Source organism: Phlebotomus papatasi, chromosome 3 (genome assembly GCF_024763615.1).
Source record: "Phlebotomus papatasi isolate M1 chromosome 3, Ppap_2.1, whole genome shotgun sequence".
NCBI classification, from domain to species: Eukaryota; Metazoa; Arthropoda; class Insecta; order Diptera; family Psychodidae; genus Phlebotomus; species Phlebotomus papatasi.
Genome location: NC_077224.1, coordinates 33,112,847 through 33,130,997, shown reverse-complemented (window position 1 = coordinate 33,130,997; position 18,151 = coordinate 33,112,847). Strand labels below are relative to the sequence as shown.

Sequence of the window (18,151 nt, the reverse complement as noted above, 5' to 3'; positions counted from 1 at the left end):
TGTTCATGAATGTTAATTTGTGGGATTTCAAATGGTGTTCATGGAAACTCGACATTGAATTTCTCTTTCATGAGGTTTAGAGTATGGAGCTTTTTATTTAGTATATAGTTAAATATTTTATCCTATTCATATTGTATAACGATGAAATAAAGATAAAATTTATACAAATATTCTGCCAAACTACTCGAAGTGTCCTTCACATTTCGTGTCAGTACAGACTTATGTACATAACACAGGAATAAATGCAATAAATTTTTAAATTTCTTTTTCATTATCTGATTATTTTGAATTTAGAGTGTTTAAAAAGTTATATTTTACCCAATAACGCTATTGGGCCAAAATATCAGGTGATATTTATCTCACGTACTATCATCCTCATAAAATTTGACGTCCCCGATCAGCCTCAAATTTCGCCATTTCGCGACTTCAGGATCATAAAATATGGATGGCTAATATTTTTATTAAGTTATATTTTGCCAATAAGAGATAAAAAAATTCTAGAGTAAGTTGATTTTAAGTATCGTTCTTTGTTAGCTACATTTTTTTGTCATCTTCTGGCAGCAGAGGGATACCCGGAGAATAAAACGAAACGTCCTTGGGTCAATACCATTCACATACCCAATTATTCACGTCTTCAAAATTGGCAAAGTTCTGCTCAGCCACGTCGTGAGAAATCAACCAGAAGAATTGGTGATCGGAAGGGGCTAGGTCTAAAAAATACAGCGGAGATTGTAGCTTTTGATACCGTCTTGAACCATAGAAAGGCAATGCTTGTATTTTTTGATCGATTTTTTGATCGCATGTACCAATTCGATATTGGAAGCTTTTTATTTCATATCGCAAAAGTGAAACTTCGAAGTCGATTTTTGATTCTTTTCTTTGTCTTTCAGTCAAATCACGTTGCTTCCATTTTCCTCCATTTGGATTTCCTCTAGCATAAACACTTGAAAACACATTTGTGAATTATGCTTAATTCTTCCGCAAACTAATCTTATGATCGTCATCCAGTAACGCTTTCAGATCGGCGCCATTAATTGCTTTTGTTTGGTTCTTTAGTCCTCAACGTCGAAATCGCGATTTGAACTGATTTTCTCAGGTGATTCTCAGTGGTAGATGTTCGCTGTAGGCCTCTTTAAGCAAATGACTCGCTTTACTTGAGTTTTGATCCAAGTTATTGTGCAAAAGTGTCATTTAAAGCAAATAATCTTTTGTTGGAATTATTTTAGTTGCAATATTTATCGGTACTGTAGTTGGTTATTGTTGGTTTGATCTTTATTTCACGCCTATATTATCCTTCTATCAGTTCTTTGTGATTGTAGTTTAAATAGAAAATTTGCATCCGTTACGAAGGGGTACATCTTAAGAATCTCACTTACAATAAACTGATGTAGGCTTATCACCAGTTTTTAAGTAATTATAAAATTTAATAAAAAGGAAATTGATCAAAATCAGGTCTCTTCCTTTCTCATTTCATTATTAAATTTGATTATCTTAATCAGCCTTAATATGGCTTAAAACCTTTCGAATTATTTATTAGCCAAAAATTACTCTTCATGTTCATATATAACCGCACGTTGATGTGAATATATCATTTTAATATTTCAAATAAAATTAGTCATAAAAAGCTTTATATTAATTCCTTTATCATGTTATACACATTTATTATGTTTTGAGAACCAGAATGTTCTTAAAAGCCTGAAGTGGAATTCAATTAGTCGAGTGTCCATGATGTCATCTTATTGGTAAATGCATATAAACGGAAATTGAGACAGGATTCACCCCCGGATATGACACAGAATGTGACCTTCCGCTTCAGACTCTTTGCCTCATTCCCATAAATTGCTTTAGCACATTAGAGGCAGAATAAATCTCATAATTCATGACAAGTAATGTACAAATGGATTTTGTATTATCCTGATTTGCTTCTTACAACGCTTTCATTCTTTGAAAGTATTCTAGAATGCAATTTTCAATAATAGTAGAGTAAGAAATGAATAAAATTTTCTTCTTGGAGATGTGCCAATTGGTGAGCAGGAGAACTTTCCACCCATCACTGAAATACTTTCATATCTAGTATTTTGGTCTAATTTACCTCCTGAAGAATCTTGTTGAGAACCACAGAAATGTCGACTATAGTGGATGGGAAACAGGCTATGAAATTCTATATCTTGCTCAACATGAAAGAACACACAATTTTCCACCAAATGGATTCTTGAGACCCTTGAAGATTCTTCTCTAGGCTGAAAAAAAGTATGCAGGTATATTTTCTCACTTGGAATTATCTTTGAAATTTTCAGTTCCTTCATTTTCAATCTGAAACAGCTTTCTCCTCGCGCAAATACTCTCAAATTTGGGTGTAAAATAAATAATGAAGTGAATGAGGGTGTACGTTTTCTTTTAGGGGAGGATATAATTGGAAATGTAATTAACTAATGACCATTTGAAGATGGGAAAACTCAACAGAGAAAGAAAATATCCTCGATACTTTTGATAAAGGATGGTTATTTGAAAATGTTTTGAAACATCTGAAATTGCAGAACATATTTTTTGAAAAAATTTTTTCTTTCGTCTTTCTCCAGGTTTCTTTTGGAAAATTATAAGGAATTTTTGTCCAAAAGTTCTTAAGGATCAAAAAATTCTACATGCTTTTAAATGTGGTATTGCACATTTGAAATGGTGTAATTTTGGTGTAAATATACACAAAAAGTTTGTATCACAAGCTTTTTCTTTTTGTATAACTAATTACACGATAAATTTTATACGAAAATTTTGTGATACGTATTTTGCCTAGAAACTTTTCTAATTTTTTATGGAAAAATGTTAAATAATCATATTTATTTTTCATACTATGTAATAACTGAGAGCGTCAGTGGATCAGTTGGTAGAGTAGTGTCTCTTTGACTGTGAAGTCTCGGGTTCGAAACTCGGTAGCTGTAGATTCTTGAGCAACCGTATCGAATTAGTTCAGTGAATGAATGGAAAATAACTCTCAATGCATTGACAATGAACCGCAAAAATAAGAGAGGCTGGTACAGAATTGAGTTCGGGATAAAGAGAGATCTGCTGATACAAATACACATTCACTGCAACTGATCCAACCAAGGTTGGTCTACCGCAATTGGCGGAATAGGGAGTGCATAATGGGCTTAAATAAAGTCGCCTGAATTCAGCGGAACCGATAAAGGTTTAAGCCGACCCATAGACAAATCTTAAATCTTAAATCTACTATGTAATAGAGAGATTTTATAAACACAATTAAATATCCAGTTTCTCAGCTTCAGGAGTAGTATAAACATAATGAAAAATGCATCCCTTTTACCAAGATGAAAGTGACTTGGAGATTGGAGTAATGTAAGAATAAATTCATTATCCGACACACTGAATAAATGGAATTTATTATAGAGTAAGCTCTTTATGCACTTTCATATTTGTGTAAAAGCTCTCCTTCAGTCTGTGGCTGCAAAATTCTAATTCATACAATTTATTGGATTTCAACGTTTACCCCCGACAATACAATGGTGAAAATGCTATTTGAACAGAGAAATTGGTTTGAATTTTGAATTACAAAACGTCTTTCTGAAAATTTTCAATTTCAATTCTGCATGTGGAAAGTCTCGGATTTAAAATGAAATATTAAATTTGTAAAATTCATAGACTCACCGTTGCTACTTGCGGTTCAATTTGTCATGAATTGTGAGAGTATTTGGTAATGTTCTTTGGTGCTTTTCATGAGACTGAAATTGGGATGATTCAGTGGTTGGAAAAGAGATAAAAATCGTATATTTATCTTGAATACTGGCTGAAATTTGATTTGATTGAAATTTTTATGTCCTAAATATTTTTCTTTGGTACAATCTATGTTTATTATAATGCCTTGTCTTCTTTGTATCATGGATAATGTGTGAAATTTAAAAAGAACCAATGTCACTTTAAATTCAATTAAGTCTAGACTTTTATGTACATTTTACTTTATACACTCCTTGTTGTGTTCTTTAGCATTCTAGAGAAATACTTTGGGTATACGATATAATTTGTGTCAATATGTTGGGTGAAATGTTTGTGCGAAAAAAAGAATGATGGATATATGATATCGTTTAGTCGAAGGGAAATAAAAAAGAAAAGCTTGAGGGAAAGAATCAATATTATCAAACATTTCGTGTTATTCTCAAGGAAATCTTGCTCAAACGATGACGCAAAATTATAGGAAAGTTTTTTCGCTGGTTGTGGTATTGTTGGTGGTCGGTTCCTTTGCCGTTATTGGCGGTCCCTTGGACTCAAACAGTGGCTTTCCCATCGCCAGTCCTGGATTGAGATCGAGCACGTGTCTTGGACTGATGGCCACAATTGACGCCCCAATTGGTCCTAATCAAACAATACAGAAATTTTCATTAATCCCCCTGCTTTTTTAGTCCATCCACAAAACTAATATTCTATATTAAGAGAACTCATGTCACCGCTCAAAAGGATACTCATTCCTACTACTGAGCGGTGACACAATGTTACACAAAATATATAGTACACTAAACATAGGAAATTCGAGAATACTTTTCCAGCAATATGGGCTTTTATCTCAAAACCTAATTTACTGAATTCCCTTTGATGCGTGCCTACAGAGAAATTCCATTCATGAAAAGTATTCTCGAATTACACAGTTCTGTGTAAGGGTACATTAAATCTTGATTTAACACAAAAACACTGTTGTTCATTAACTTTATAAACAAAAATATCAAATCGCCATAATGCTTTGAGTGTTATTCAAAGAATTTCTTAAAAAAAATACTCAACTTTAACTTGATAGTGAATTCGGAGTCACAAGTTACAAATTTTTATTTGTTTAGTCAATTTTTGGACCAATTTCTATGGATCGATATTTTCTAATATAATTATTAATTCTATATGATGAGAGGTTAATTTGTTAATGCATGTTACGATCAAAGTGTAACATATAATTTTAAGTCGACGAAATTTTTCAGGTTTTTAGTAAATTGTTATGCAATTTTAAGCATTTGGAAGTAAAAGTAGAGCAATCTCATGCAATTAAACTATTTTTAAATATGTTTTTGATTTTTTTTAGATTCTGTGTTTTAAATAAAGATTTATCATGGTGTTGAATGCTCAACAAATTCAAACTTACTAGAATAGGTAATGAATCGCTATTTAAATCTAATTGTTCGAGTTTTCTTTTCTGTTTAACCTGACAAAAACTTTTAAATGTTTGATATTGATCTCTAAAAAGCATATTTCTCAATAAATTTTTAATAAAAGTAAAAAGTTTACTTGAAAGACATTCAAATGCTTAAAAAGGGTAAATCGGTTTTGTAAACAAAGTCAATTAAAGTCGGTACGGGAAAGTGCTGAGTTTTTAAAATATATTGCGAAGTTACACTTACTGAGAAACAGGAAATAATTTGTTATTGCGAGGCTTGAGATCATACAAAGCATGGGCACGTTCCCCTTATAACATTTTGTATTACAATTTTATTTTTTTTTAAGAAACATTCAGACCATGAACAGCATTTTCTTAATAGCTTATAATGATTTCAAAATTGAAGGATTAGAAAGACGATTCATAAAGGACAAAAACTTTGGTAAATTAACGCAAAATTTACTAAATATGTAAATTAAAGACTGCATAATCTCAGTTTGACTTCAATTACAAAGTACCAAAACTTGAAATCTGAACTAATTCAAACTGGAAGGGGAAACTGTATTAGAAGTACTCTCCTTTGAAAGGTGCGAATTTCACTTGATTTTCCAAGCACGTAATGCATTTTATAGTAAAGTGTTGCATAGTTCATGATCTACCCTAGAGTATAGGCCGTACATTGAGGCTCATCAGTATGCTGCAACATAGCTCAGACTTCCAGGAATATTTAAATTGTATTACTGTGCATTTTACATTTGCCATAAAATATCTAAGAGTAGATATTAACACGACCTTTTAATGCAATGAAAATCTCAATATTTTTAGAAAACACTTTAATATTATTCTAAAATATACAAAAAAAGCACTGATGTAGTAAAATTTCGATAATTTTTTTATGTTTATGTCTCGGGCACACCTTTTAGATCAGGAAAATTTCATGAAGTCGAAATTCGAAACCCTTTCTTTCTCACATATTTTGCATATGACTATCTCATTCTTTTACATACTAAATTCGATTGAACTAAATTGAATTTGGAGTGATGTTTAAGAGAAAAAGAAGAGTGCGAGAGAATGAGATAGACATATGCAAAACATGCGAGAAAGAAAGGAATCCGAATTTCAACTTCATGAAATTTTCCTGATCTAAAAGGTGTGCCGGAGCCATTATAATTTACATTAAAAAATCTATATAAATGACTGATTGGACCGATCAGACGAACTTCTCAATTTTGAGGTAAAAGTATATCTTTAAATCGATCTTTAAACGGTGATTCGTATTCTCTAATAATGATAAAAATCTTTAATTTTAATATTTAGAATTTCTTCAATGTTTTAAGAAAAAACGTATTAAACTTAAACGCTCATATCTAGGAGAATGCCTAACATTAGCGAGGTTTTTGTGGATTTGCTAATCAATCGATCAATATGAAATTTTCAGGGATTATTACATATATCTTGAGGAACACAAAAATATTTTTTATTTTAATTTTGAATACCAAATAGCAGCGCAGCAGTGCGCAAAAATGAGAGTCAATTTTTTAGGAACTATTTAGAAAAAGAAATTAAAGAAAATTTGCTTTATCATAGACAAAAACGTTAATTACTTTAAAAGCAATTTTTGACGAAAATTGCTTCTAATGTGTAGACGCCATTAGTCTTCGTTGACTAAAAATTTCTTATGTGAGTTTATAATATACAAAGCGTCAATATCTTTAATTTTGGAATAGTAAATCATTAATTTTTACATTAAATATTTAAGTTAAAAATTCAAACTTTTTTTGTCTCAGAATTTAGAGATTTCTAATCTAGACTTTATTAAACAGCCATATAAACATACGTCTCATCCTATGAAGTCTATACCGCAGTTTCCCCTATTTAAATTCTTTAAATTAATAAATATTTTTATTGATTAATTAAGAATAACTGATTAGTTAGTTTAGAAAGATCAATTGTATTTTATTTGTTTTTTTATAATTTCGGGCAGTTTTAACAACTTGCCATTTCTCACACTTTTTGAATAATAATAAGAAATGGGCTATTGGAAATAATATTTGATATGGGCTATCACTCTATGAATGTAGCTCTTTCTTTCACTTTCCAAATGCTCTGTTTTTATATCTGCTACTGAAAATAATTCATTTTTAATGTTGTCATATTTAAAATATGAATTCCAAATAAACCTCACATCTGTATAAAAAAATATATAATTTTTATAATAATCTATTTTTCGTCAAAAATATTTGTCATAAAAAATTGTAATATGAAACTGAACCTTTTGGTAAATTGTTTGAAGTAAATAAAAAGTAAATAATGATATTAAGTAATTTTAATCGTTTCTTGAAAAAAAAATCATTTTGGCTAGAGAGAGATGTATAAGCGAAACGCTTTTCAACTATTGCAGAAAAATTTGGAGCTTACATAAGCTGACAATTAAGCTTTTCAAAAGTAACTTATTTTATCATATCATTATGCAACAGCTTTAGTAATTCTGAAAGCACTGTATGATTCTTGATACTCCGAATTTACTTGGTAAATACACATTACAGATGCATAATATTTATTTTGAATTTATTAAAACTACGTGAATGTAAGCAAGCCTAATTATCATGCATTTAAGCAATATGCTTTCTAGACAATGTCAACCATGCTGTGAGAAATGCTCTATGGAAGAATATTGATATAAGTGATGGATATTTGCGGAAGGTGGATGGATAGTGGTGTCTTTGAGGAGTGTGAGAAGATGTGCAGATGAAAGGAGATGCGGTATGATGCCAAATGGGAATCAGAAACGAAAACTGACGTCCGAAAATGATGATAGGATTACTATAGTTTAATGTTGAACGTGATGGTGGGTGGTAAGTTGATTCGAAAGAGGATTATATCGATTTGTCCAATGATTCCAAATCGTTCTCGACACATAGAAATGTCTAACTGAAGCCTGTGTTCAGAATACATTTTCTCAATTTCATCGACAAATCCCAACCCATTGAGATTTTGGGTACGGGGAGTAACGAACATCCTTTAGGAGAAGCCTCGTGCAACATGTTGGGGATTTGGACAGATGAGTCACTTTCAGTGTCTTGTGGTGAAGACGAATGGATTCTCGCTTCAGTTGAAAATCTCAGAATTATAGAAAAAGCCACGAGAGGATCAGGATAGAAGAATTGAAAGATTGGATGGATATTTATTCAGGAAGGACATGGAGATTGGACGAGAATGGATTTGGCCTCGAGTCGCCACTTTCATCATTTCAGTCACATCCACGCGCATCCACCATAAAGTCACTTCGGGTGGGATTGATTTGTAAGAGAATCCTCTTAGGACATTATGGATAGGGGATGCAGATATTCCAATTTTCCACGTGAAGAGGCAGCCGGATGTGATACTATAGATTCAATCTGTAGTATAGATTGAATGACACGCTGATCACTTCTAATCACCCTTCCGCCTTTTCCAGTATTGTACAACACCGGAATTGTGGAAAATACGGTGAGATGAACGTTGATATGGGGTGGACACTGGTCACTTCACGATTAATTCAGTGACTTGAGAGTATCGTTATGACTAGGATATATCTAAGAATAGACTTAACCATATGTTTAAAAATATCATCACAATTTTTTCGTCAAGTCACTTCAATAAAAACTTCAACTTTAAGAATTTTGAAAACTGTCCAATTTTGCAGTTTCAAATTGTCGAATTCGAATTCCAAACTCTTTAAACATTTTTACTCTACAATAAGGGTAATGTACATAATGTATAGTAATCCTTCAATTTTAGATGTAAACTTCAACTACTCAAATTTTCATATAATTTTGGAATTTTTAAGTTTCGATAAAACCTATGTTAATCGATTTGTCTATTGTCCGTTGGTCTGAATTTTACCCGAGCTAAAATACAAATGAATAAATGAAAATGACTTTTGGATTTCGCATCATTAAGTTAGTCTTCATCACCCCAACGGTTTTCCTACCCGTATTATAAACAAATAAAGTTTTAAAGTTCGACAGTACCTTTAAAACGTTACAAAAAGCCAATAAAATAATATTCAAAGTTTTTCAATGTAGTCTAAAATTTCAACGAACTTCCAAATTTGTTTGTCCGACGTTTAGCGAGTTCGATTTTCCAACATTAACATTATACACTATGTAAGATTTTTTTTATTTTCCAATATGTTTCGGAATGCTGTTATTATTGCACTAATGCACTTTTTAAGCAAAATAGAGAAAAAAATTAAAACAAACTATAAAAGTAAATATTATCTGTTTTAATATCATTAACCCTTTAAGGACGATTAGAACACCGGTGTCCCATAAAGAAAATAATTTATCCTGAATACCTGAAATTATTTTTTTCTTATGTTGCTAAATAATTGGAAAGTAGAAGGTTGAAGGAATCTAGAATATTTTTTGCAAGTCCCAAATATTTGCTATATAGTAAATATTTAACCTTAAAAATGACGAATTTTTAAATTCTCATATTGAAAAATTATTTTAATTATTTTTTATACTTCTAAATTTTTTCAAGCCAAACCGTTTTAGAAAAACAAACTACAATACTTATAGATAATATTTTTCACTAGACTGAAAATTATTATCCATTGGTATTTTCAGAAAAATTACTTAAATTTTTGGGCTATTTTTGCCCCTATCGCTCGTAGAGGTAAAAAATGCATCGAATCAGAATGTTTTGGATTTTCCAAAGTCAGATGTAAGACGTTTCATTGATTTTGTTTATCGGGTTAATTTTTATTGTTGATTTTCTTTCCGTAAAAAGCATCTCGTCGTTAAAGGGTTAAAGAAAATATTTCTTCATCTAATCAGAATGACTTTTAAAAAAGTATGTATATTAAGGAAAATTATTTAATTGTGAAAGCTCTATTACATTTTTTTCTCTACTTCAGTGTACGTCAATTTCACAGTTCATTGGGAAATGAAGATTTTGGTTATTGTTAAAAGATGGATATGATGGATTAGGATACTCAGAACATACGGTTAAGATCTCTTCCAGTCAGTTGACACACCTAGAAGAGTGCGTTGTTCTCGTGTTAAATGGGAAGCATAAACGCATGTCCGTTACGGATCATGTCGCGAGATTTTGACAGAATACCCAAATGGATTATTATTTTTCGACACACTAAATACTTTAATATGTCGTTTTATGCTTAAAAGCACCATTTAGTACCTTATTCACTCTTACCTTTGAAGCATATTATACTGCATTGTGTGAGAGATGCGAATGAATTAATAAATGTGAAACATTTCCGAAATATACAACCAATTAACACATGGTTCATTCAGAATTACTAGCTGCATATTCCCGTGTAAATTAGACTTCAATGCTACGTTCAATGTTTTATGGCTGTGCTTGCTGCAAATGACCAGCAACAATAATATGCAGTGGACTTGATTGCCATAGACGAAAAATAATGTTTTCATTTAATTATGCACGGGTGTTAAATCAATCGATCTCCGTACAATTAAATTTCAATGATTGAATTCTGCGGTACCTAATTTCGTATTCACTTTCAATTTGGATCATTTAACGTATTTGAAAATGAGTTCTCAATTCGAATGTTGAAAATTCTGCTTTCTGTATTTTTTGACTTTTGTTGCTAATTTTCGAACATGGGAAAAACTTTTCAATTTTCTTTTATGTGTTCTAGGTGTAAGGGTGATTTTGGCATAGTATATTACCAAGATTTTACGGGTTTTTTGACCGTCATGATCTTGTTATTGAAGAGCACTGCAAACCCTTTCCCTTGATGAAAGTAAAATATTGATTTATGGGTGGGATTTTGAGGGCAAAACCACATAAATAAATTTACTGTGATTACACGGAGCGCAGTGTCGAGTTAAAAAATTGCTGACGGATTAAATAAAGATTAAACGTGTTTTACGTGCCCATTTTCCAAGAAGACCAAAAAACGCTTCCATTGAGGGTTTTTTCACCTAAATATATTAACTTTTTCAGACGCAGCATGGACCTCAATTTAAGTGAAAAATTATGGTATTACAAACACTGATATATTAATTTTCTACATGTGTGACCCCACGAATAATGACTCAGGCCTTTGGGTAGGAACACAAAGATAGAAAGAGGTTATATTGAAGGTAAAGTAACCCTTCTTTGTCATCCAAGAAGAAAAAGTTGAAAATAGACTTGTAGACAAAAACACAAAGGTTTAGCGGAAAAGTTTATAAAATTGGTACGCAAGAAGAATTTCTGGCAAATGCGAAAGCACCAAAAAAGATCTAATTGTTATGTATAGAGTGGAAGGTAGCAAATTATGCGTGATGGTACTAAAGGCTTTTCCATTCAGCTATCCCCCAAAAAGCTAATGCGGATAGGGTAATTCAGTTAATGTGCCAAAATTAGATGTATAATACAATACTTCCACTTAAGCTTTCGCTATTGCAAAGTTTATTGTGGTATAGAGAAAATGTTGTTGTAATGTAATTTATATTCATGTTGCTATATTATAGTACAGAGAGGGTATGCTATAGTATATATAGGGCATGGTATAAGAGTATGATGAGTGGAAAATCTATAAGAAATGCTATTAAATTCTTTAAGGTACCTAATCCCGAGAACCGTCGTTTTTCGTTCCATTCAATCGATTTGAATAACGTGTAATTGCGTCGTCTGCAAAATAGGACAAAATTTATATACATAATGAAACCACAGTCGATATAATTTTATTTTCAATTTATTTCTGTAATTTAGTATTCTGCAAAAAGCATTAACTTGAATTATTTTTACGATTGAAAACTCATTTTTCTGGGAATTCGTTACTTGCTTTATAAATATACGATTTTGTAAGCCCTATTCTGGGTTGATTTTAAGAAGAATTTCAAAAGGGATTTCATTGCATGTTACTCACACAAATTATACTGCAAACTGCTGTATTTTTAAAGAATATAATTAAAGTTTTAAGTGAATATATTTTTAAAAACAAAATTATATTAAGCGTTTCAATAAATACAATAAGATATCAGTGTCACTGAGTGAGTTACCAGTATCAATCGTATCAATAAAATTACTCTAAAACTATACGAAGATCAGCATAAAACCATTAGAGCATCAGAAGTAAGGAGAATACAAAGGTACTTCAGCTAAAAACTAGAACTATTCTTTAAAAGTATCATGTTGCATGGATTGGAAGGTTATCATCCAAAATGAGCTTTTCCTATGCGCTCATCACAAAATTCTTAATTATACATCAAACAACTGACACGGTTTAATGGGAGTCATCGATTAAACTTTATTTGTTATTCGTAGAGTTTTTTTAAAGACTGATTCATGGTAAGAATATTATACCAGTAACTCTGAGCATTTAATTAAGATTTAATATGAAGCACATAATTTAAAAGAAAATGTAAAATCATTCACTACTGAATTTGAAACAGGTAAAATACAATATTTTTAAAAATTGTTATACCTTCTGGTTATTATACTCAAAATCATTTATATTTGAGAAATTGAAAACAGTGAAAAGTGATTTCAAAATATATAGAATTTCAAATTGAAATGTACAGAATAAAATCATATGTAGTTTGATTTTCATGTGGAAAATATGAAAATCAAAACATCCATTTCATATTTACATTATCACGTTTCGTGAGCAAATAAAAGCAATGATTTTTTTTCTATTTCTTGATTAATACAAAATTTATTTTAGAAAATATGAAATTTTTCACAAATGCGATTCCCTTCTGCATATTGTAGTTCCTGCTTAAACTTTTGAAACTTTATAACATTGATTGAATATCTCACTATGTTTTGTTGAAATTCAGAATGCAAATTGTTGCAGTATACGAATTGTTAATTATATTAAAAATTCATGAGAAACTTTTTAGAATATACACTGAATTCTCTATATTAATTTCACTATAAAGTTAACACTATCACTTTTAAACTAATTAATTTATTCACACAGTATATGTAATTTATGGAGTCTGTAATAGGTTCAACTGGTTTAACTCAAAATTTTATGTAGGAAGTTTCGGTTAAAAGAACCCTCACCACACTTTGTAAATTTGATATGTTGGAAAATGTTGGGGTTTTTTTCGGGAGTGAACATGATGGCTGTTTTCACACAAATGGTGCAAAATATGCATAGTCATAATTTGTGGCTAGTAAAATATACCTATGTCCATGGAGGGTTTATTGAAATATATGTGAGATAGTGGAGGATGTGTATTAAAGTGAGAACAATTCATCAATCACGATTTCCAATATATTGTAGATCCGCTATGCTAGATGTCATATACATAAATTAGCTGAATTGAGTACTTTACTTTTCCGTTTTATGCCAGCACAGGAATACTAAAAAAAACGTTTCACTTCATTTATCCAAATTTCCAAATAGATTTATCATTATGTATTTGTCAATTAATATTTTCCTAAAGGTTAACGGTCACTGAATTTAAAATCTTTATTTTAAATTATTTCTTAAGATAATTTTTTATATATTGTATTATGGGCTTCAGATCTAATAATTATCTACCCAAGAAGCAAAATAGCTGCCTTATAGAACCATGTATTAAACATATCTTTTAGTGCACTTTTAAAAGATTTAAAGTGAGAATTTTCTGTAGAAATTCCTATAGGAGCTTTTAAGATCTTTAAGAGTGCGCCACTTTACTTATAGTAATCTCAATTATGGGACCAAGAGCGTTATAAGCAAATAAAAAGATTTTTTGTTCTATAGTGCCTTACTTAAGGAATTCTACAAGACTATATTAAGAAAAATTTGTTTCTTGGGTATGCAGCTAAATTGCTGTAATTTCCAAATAAGAAAGATTTATGCAAGAAAAGAATGTCGATTTAAAATTTTTTATAATGCAATTATTCCAACAGATTATGAAAATCACTGTAACTGTTTTTTTTAATAAATGCCCAGGTCTTCAGGCACTGAGCTAACCCTCCGGTCAAGTGGCCGCTTAACTATTGTAGAGCGTACGGCCTATCCGACACATGCCAGCCCCAGTCGATGGCCGAGCTCACCTATCTAAATTTTATCTTCCTTTGAGAAAGTTGATATATAAAGTCACCTTCAGTTCTCCACTTCCTTCTAAAAGTGATAATATTACTTAGTCGAGCCCCATCTAGGCTTACTACACTATCTAAAAACAGGATTTGTCTCCTAGAATTCAAATCAGGAAGAATAATCGATACGATGTAAAATTTTCCATAAATAAAAGAAGAATGCAATAAAAGAACAACAAAAAGTCTTTCTACGTTTGCACGACTATTTTTCCACGTCATTAAGGGACTACTTAAGTAAATAAAAATCTTTTATCTGCCAATATGAGAATACACTGAGAAAAAATAGAGAATTGGATTAAGTTTTTAAATTTTGTATTTATAAGTTCGATTGCAAAACTTAAAATATGCGTTAGAAGGTATAATATTTACACTGATTTTAGATCATAATCGTACGGGTAAAATTAACATTACCGGAAAGATATTTTAATACCTTAGAATTTTCCGCACTGTTTGCAATAAACATCCTCAGACTAAATCACGCCCATTCTTTCAAATTAAAGAAGAGTAAAAATATACCTTCTTACCTATAACAAAATGACCACTTTTCCTATTGGAAACAAAAAGTGGTGACAAAGAGTTCCAGGTTTTGCAAAGTGCTCGAACTCGTGACTTAGCTGACATACCCCAAAAATGTTTTCGTATCATTTACCGTTTACCAGTTCTCAATCGAATTAAATTAATTTATAAATCACTCAAAACATTCTCCAAAATCCATCTTAGGAGTAATATAATCTATTTTCGGATATAAATTCGTCATCGGTTATGAACCGGTTTATTATCAGTTCAAAACCAATTGGAAATGGTTTAGTTTTATTGGAAATTCCAAGACCTTTCCAACAAGCCCAAACACGATCCCATTTGGTTGAGAAATACACCGTCTAGAGCTTTTTAAACCTTCGACTTTGAAAAACTGTTATTAGGAATTATTCAAAAGTATTTTCGTGTAAGGACGAAATGTCCGCCTGGAAAACCTCTTAATCACATCCAAAAGTGAAAAAAACCACATGACGCGTTTTCGAGCAATCCCAAAAACACATTAAAAGATAATAAGAAAAAATATATAACTGCTCTCTCTTTGAGTTCAAGTAGTAATATAATTATGATAATTGACATTCAATTAGGATTACTGTTATGTTAATGTGTTAGCACCATAAATAAGTTCGATATTTACATTCAAAGTTTTGAGTTGCCCTGCACGAGACAGCATCTGGTAATAGTAGCGCTTGTTCTGTGGGTGGTTCCGGAGGCTTTACTACTCTTTCTTCCAGGATACCAATATTTATCAGGCATTCGGGAGTGTGTCGAAACTGGCTTTCATATTTATTTATGTGTACAAGAGGTTGCGATGGTGAAGGCCTTAAAGTTGAATTTAGGATGTATTGCAGCACATGTGCCACCACTTTTTGGGTGAAAGTATCACCGTCGTGACGTCTCGAACCAAAACTCTTTCACCAAACCCACCATCCTTATTTCCTGGGAAAAGCCACAATGTACCGCAATGCGGAAATGGATCTCAACAAAAGCTCTTGGTGATTTTTCACCTCTGGTACACTCTTTTATTATGCGTGTCCCTCTTCTGAGGGAGCCAGCTCTATACCTTTTGATTGATGAGACATCATCAATAAGAGCCACATGTATTTGAATTGATTAAAATGCTCTAAGTGAAGCACAAATTGTTCAATAAACACATAAAATATATCATTGTGTCAATAGGAGGATTAAGCATCAGTTATGCTCTATCACAAAGACCTTTATATGGTTTCTTTTTTTATAACTTCTGCTCTGCCTATAATTTTTCTCGCCCAAACCCTCAGTATAAGACCAATTGGAGGGTTTGTTTTTGTCCTTTTCTTTTCAATTGACATCTGAATGTTGGTATGTGGCATGATAATAAAACATTTGGCGAGATGTCCGAGGCTATATTGTATGGATGAGCTTTTGATGAACTTTCAATGAGCACGCCTCGAAGGCACGCACTTGTCTGCTCGAGTGGTGAAGCAAATTGGTCAAAAGGGGGCTACCAAACAGAACAACAGGAAATTGACTTCATCGATTTATTATGGTGTTCACTAGGACATGAATAAATGGGCGGTATAAACCCCACGATGAGGCCTCTCAATCGTAAAATTATATTTCAGTGACACAACAAAAGCCGAACCACCAGAAAAGTCTCTTGGGAAATTTACTTGCCAGAATAAAAATGTTTTGTGTGGAGCATATGTGATTTGCCAAGTAGAGTTGTATATTTTATTACAGGGATTACGTACGTCAGAGGGTATCAGTCATAGTAACATACATTACAGCTGTATTTTATACAACTTTAAATAAAAGTAATTTATATCAATTATTCAAATATTTAATTACACTTGTTGATGGATCTTGAACCAATTCTCGTACTGAAGCTTCATTTCTAAATTAAAGCATACTTTTTTCAAAGCATATGAACAATTTGTATACGTTTTGAAGTCATCGAGGGATCCGAATTGAACTGATTAAAAGCGATTATGAACTAGAAATAAGTGGTTCTAAACCGATGACAAATATTTGTATGAAATTCCATTGCATGTTCACAACTTCGGATAACCTTCAAGGTAATTTGTTAATCAGTTGATTATCTTTGCGAAACGATAAACATTAAAAAATGGTTTAGTTTTTAATATTTTTGTCTTATTTTACGACTCATGATTTATTAGAAATTAATAGCTTTGACAATAAAAAATTTATCTTAAACAATTTCCTATATGAAACAAAACAAAAAAGTAATTAATTCAAATACTGATTGTGTGAGTATGAAGACTGTGTCAGCGACACAAAACTAACAATGTAGAAGAATTCTTTCACACATTTCATTTTGGTTAGAGTCTAGATTTCACTTAAAAAAATAAGACACACCCTTAAAAGACTTCCAGTGAGACACTTATTGAATAAAATTAAAAATATTACACAAATTAAAAAAAAATATTAACAGATAGACGTAGGATCAAAAAAACCCTATTATAGTCTATATAAGTGTTAAGGAGAGATCTTTAAACCTAAAAGGCAGGAAATAAACTAAAATATAATCTAATGTATATCTAATAAAATTCAAAATTCAAATATACGACATTTTAGTGCTCGAGTTCAAAGAGAAAGCAAATATATAATCGCCTTTTTTTCAACTTGTCACTGTTCTGGAGATTAAACGATAAAAGATATAGACTTCTAGTCTTCTAGTTTTTCCCCCTTCCCACCTAAACCATATTTTTTCAGTTTTCTCAAAATTAGCTCAAGCTTTTTCAATGATTTTTGGAAATGTTTAAGAGGTAGTCCAGGCGAACATTTCGCCCAAACGTTACCTATGACCGGAAAATTCGCCATTTTGAATTATTAAAGGTCAACTACTTTGAAGGGCCCATTTTTTAACCCATTTAGTTAAATTTGGATTTTTTCGAAAGGTAAGCATTGAAATTTCAACCCGGACAAATCGGTCTTCATCGGTAATGAATCGGTCCGATTTTTGAAATACTTTAAATCCCCTATAATTAACATTCTCCAAAAACCATGTTTTTTCGGTTTTTCTCAAAACTGGCCCAAGCTTTTTCAGTGATTTTCGGAAATATTTAAAAGTAGTCCAGGCGAACATTTCGTCAAACTTACTTATGTCCCGAAAATTCACCATTTTGAATTATTGAAGGTCAAATGTCAATAACTTTGGAGGGCCCATTTTTCGATTTGGTTAAATTTTATTTTTTTGGAATGGTATTGCGATTTCGAATCCGGCTGCATCGGTTTTCATCGGTAATGAATCGGTTAAGTACCTATTTTTTTTATTTTTAAATGCATTTGTGATTTATGAATCATTGATCTCTCAAAAGTACATGCGAAAAACTAATTCAGGTTGAGCTCTATCTCGTGAGTTCGAGCATTTAGTAAAGCTGGGACGTTTTGCCATCTCTTTTTTTTTCTTTGATCTAT

General features: G+C 31.5%; 1 protein-coding gene across 1 annotated transcript in view; it reads right to left on the bottom strand.

Annotated features, from left to right (window-relative positions):
- Positions 1–4,140: 4,140 nt before the first annotated feature.
- LOC129805334 (potassium voltage-gated channel protein Shaw) overlaps positions 4,141–18,151 on the bottom strand; it is a 125,937-nt gene continuing 111,926 nt past the window's right edge. Inside the window, exon 10 of the mRNA XM_055853185.1 lies at positions 4,141–4,362. Within this exon, the coding sequence (XP_055709160.1) occupies positions 4,199–4,362 (164 nt within the window). The 3' untranslated portion in view covers positions 4,141–4,198. The remainder of the gene's footprint in view (positions 4,363–18,151) is intronic.